Source organism: Bombus huntii, chromosome 7 (assembly GCF_024542735.1).
Source record: "Bombus huntii isolate Logan2020A chromosome 7, iyBomHunt1.1, whole genome shotgun sequence".
Classification (NCBI taxonomy): Eukaryota; Metazoa; Arthropoda; class Insecta; order Hymenoptera; family Apidae; genus Bombus; species Bombus huntii.
The window spans coordinates 5,424,579-5,427,049 of NC_066244.1; the positions used below are offsets into that span (position 1 = coordinate 5,424,579).

At 41.0% G+C, this 2,471-nt stretch overlaps 1 protein-coding gene across 1 annotated transcript; it reads left to right on the forward strand.

Moving 5' to 3' along the window:
• Nucleotides 1–434: 434 nt before the first annotated feature.
• LOC126867490 (slit homolog 3 protein-like) lies at nucleotides 435–2,181 on the forward strand. The gene is made up of 2 exons (XM_050621984.1): nucleotides 435–606; nucleotides 1,306–2,181. The coding sequence occupies exons 1-2, from the start codon at nucleotides 484–486 to the stop codon at nucleotides 2,008–2,010; spliced, it is 828 nt and encodes a 275-aa protein (XP_050477941.1). The 5' UTR covers nucleotides 435–483; the 3' UTR covers nucleotides 2,011–2,181.
• Nucleotides 2,182–2,471: the final 290 nt, after the last annotated feature.

Genomic DNA, 2,471 nt, shown 5'->3' on the forward strand with positions numbered 1-2,471 from the left:
TTTAACATCGGTGACACGAGGCCGGCTAAAGAGGGACGGCACGAAGAATCCTAATTATTCAATCAAGGGCTCGTTACGTTCTTACGCGTCCGTCGAGCGTGAAACATCCCAAGAAGTCGCGTGCGTCCCAATAACGATCAACGCGTCGCGTCGTCCGCCAATAAACCGGTCGTTTGTCGAAGAAAAAAAAAAAAAAAAAAAAAAAACGGGAAGGATTTCTTACACGGCAAAGGGAAAACGAAATCTTTCCGACTGTTCGTAGCCACTTCTGTCGTTTTACGTTTGATTGTCCGATATGCGTCGCACGATGCGATGGCATCAGCGTGTGTAGCCGGGTCTCTGTATTTCCTCGTATTTTCCCGCTTTATATTTTCCTTGACGACGACCGTGACATTAACGTTCTTGTGGCAACCGATTCGAATCGGTATAAAAGGCGAATGTCGAGGCGTGCACGGATAGTCGTTTGCTGAAATTTCGCGCAACATGAGAGGCTCGCTCGGAACGATAATCTTAGCGACATGTTTGGCGGCCTGCACGGCGATCTGTCGTCCTGGATTGAATGGACGGGAAGATTGGTACCAGTGCGAGGGATTAAGCGATTTAAACGTGAGAAATTGCTGCTTTTGTTGACTATCTTGTTAGAGGGATAGCCGGTCGCGCGTTTCTATCGCCACGATTTCCAATTTGTTCTTTGTTCTCTTCGTTTGGTATTTTGGGAATAAGTGTAGTCGGAAACTTTTCGCTTAATCCATTTAATCTAATCCGAAATTGTCTTTCGTTTGTTACGATTAGACGGATTTTTATGCATTTTGAAGGCGCAAATATATACGGAATACACGTTACATGCAAAAATAATATAAAATATCCAATGTATCGTTACAATACTTAGTACGTAGTATAGTCTTTACCTAAATTCTATTTCTCTAATTATCCTTATAAAAGTATAAGTTTGCATAAACATCCGCAGTCTAATTATGATTAAGAAAAAGCAAATGGTTTAGTTCTAAGGTGCCTATAGATCAATAGAAATGATTAGGTCGTTTTGTATGTTCGTTCTTTTATTATCAATGGTTTATGAGATATCGTTGTTTGCCTGTAGAATACACGTTATTCTCTCGACATTTAACACTCGATACGTACAAATTTCAAAAAGATCGACAAAGAATAATAATCGGAAGCGCTGTGTGCTTTACGAAACGAAGTAACAGCGAGCAACGACTAACTATCTTCGGAACGATCTGTATAAACGAAACTTGGATCTTGTAAAATGCGATCAAAGACTAAGATGGAAAATATCGAATACAGCAATTACAGATACCAACTGGAGCAGCCGGGATCAATATCATCGATTCGAACATCAGCAAAATTAAGACTGGCGCATTTTCCAAATATTCTGACTCTCTCGTTGAATTAAACATAACGGGATGTGGCGTGGAGGATATCGAGCCAGATGCTTTCAGAGGTCTTAAGAAATTGCAAGTGTTGGGCCTGGTCAACAATAAGATCCGGAAGATCGATGCCTCCTGGATCAGAGGGTTATCGAGTCTGAAAGCGTTAATCCTGTGGCGTAATCGGATCGTCGATATAGATCCGGAAATTTACGATCTGCTCACGGAACTGCAAGTTTGGGACATCGCTTACAACGAGCTGAACGCGTGCCTGTCTCCGGACATGTTGAGGAAGCTGAAGAAACTACGTAGAATTTTAATCGCCGGCAATCCCTGGTCTTATAGGTGTCGTTCTCCGATGACCTGGTATTTGGGCAGCAATCATATCCGTTTCATCAAGGATTGGAGTATCAGCGACCTGTTAATCGAGGAATGTTTGGCTCACGAACCTGGCGCGGAACAAGACGACGTCATTTTGAATAAATGCGTCGATAGGAAAGTTGGATCGTCCGATACGTTGCCGTACAGCGTGGCTGGATTGAACGAACAAGTTCGTGAACTTACTCGGAAGGTTTTTAACTTGGAAGCTGACATAGCAACGCTGAAGAAGTCGAAAATGTAATCGCACCTTTGATTTCTCTTTTCACGGTTTAACCGTTTTCGCGGTATAAATGCGAGTTTGGAATATGGTTATAAAGTAGAATTACCTACGTTTATCCGAACTCTGATCGTTGGGACGAAAGTTTGGGTCATTGTAAGAGTATTTAATGATTAAATGCACTTTTGCCGAACAGATTGAATCTACTTATCTTTAGATTCCTATTATTCGAACGGAAATTATAGAGATAGAATCGATGAACTCCTAGGTATTATAGGAATAGTTTATACTCTACTGTTTCGGACGGAGGTTTACTGGTATCGCGTTAGATTATATCGATGAACAATAAAATCTAAAAACGCCGAGAAATATATTCTGAGAAATAATTAGTTAGATAATGATAAGCGGAAAAGCAACGACAGTTAAGTACATTTCCTGTGCGATAGCATTATATAATAGCGTTAGACTACTTAGGGTAAAGTAAG

What these genes read in the sequence shown, in the direction of transcription:
- LOC126867490 (XM_050621984.1), top strand. Translation starts at nt 484, where the DNA reads ATGAGAGGCTCGCTCGGAACGATAATCTTAGCGACATGTTTGGCGGCC. An exon ending in AGGGATTAAGCGATTTAAAC is followed by an intron (nt 607 to 1,305) that starts GTGAGAAATTGC and finishes TATCGAATACAG; the next exon opens with CAATTACAGATACCAACTGG.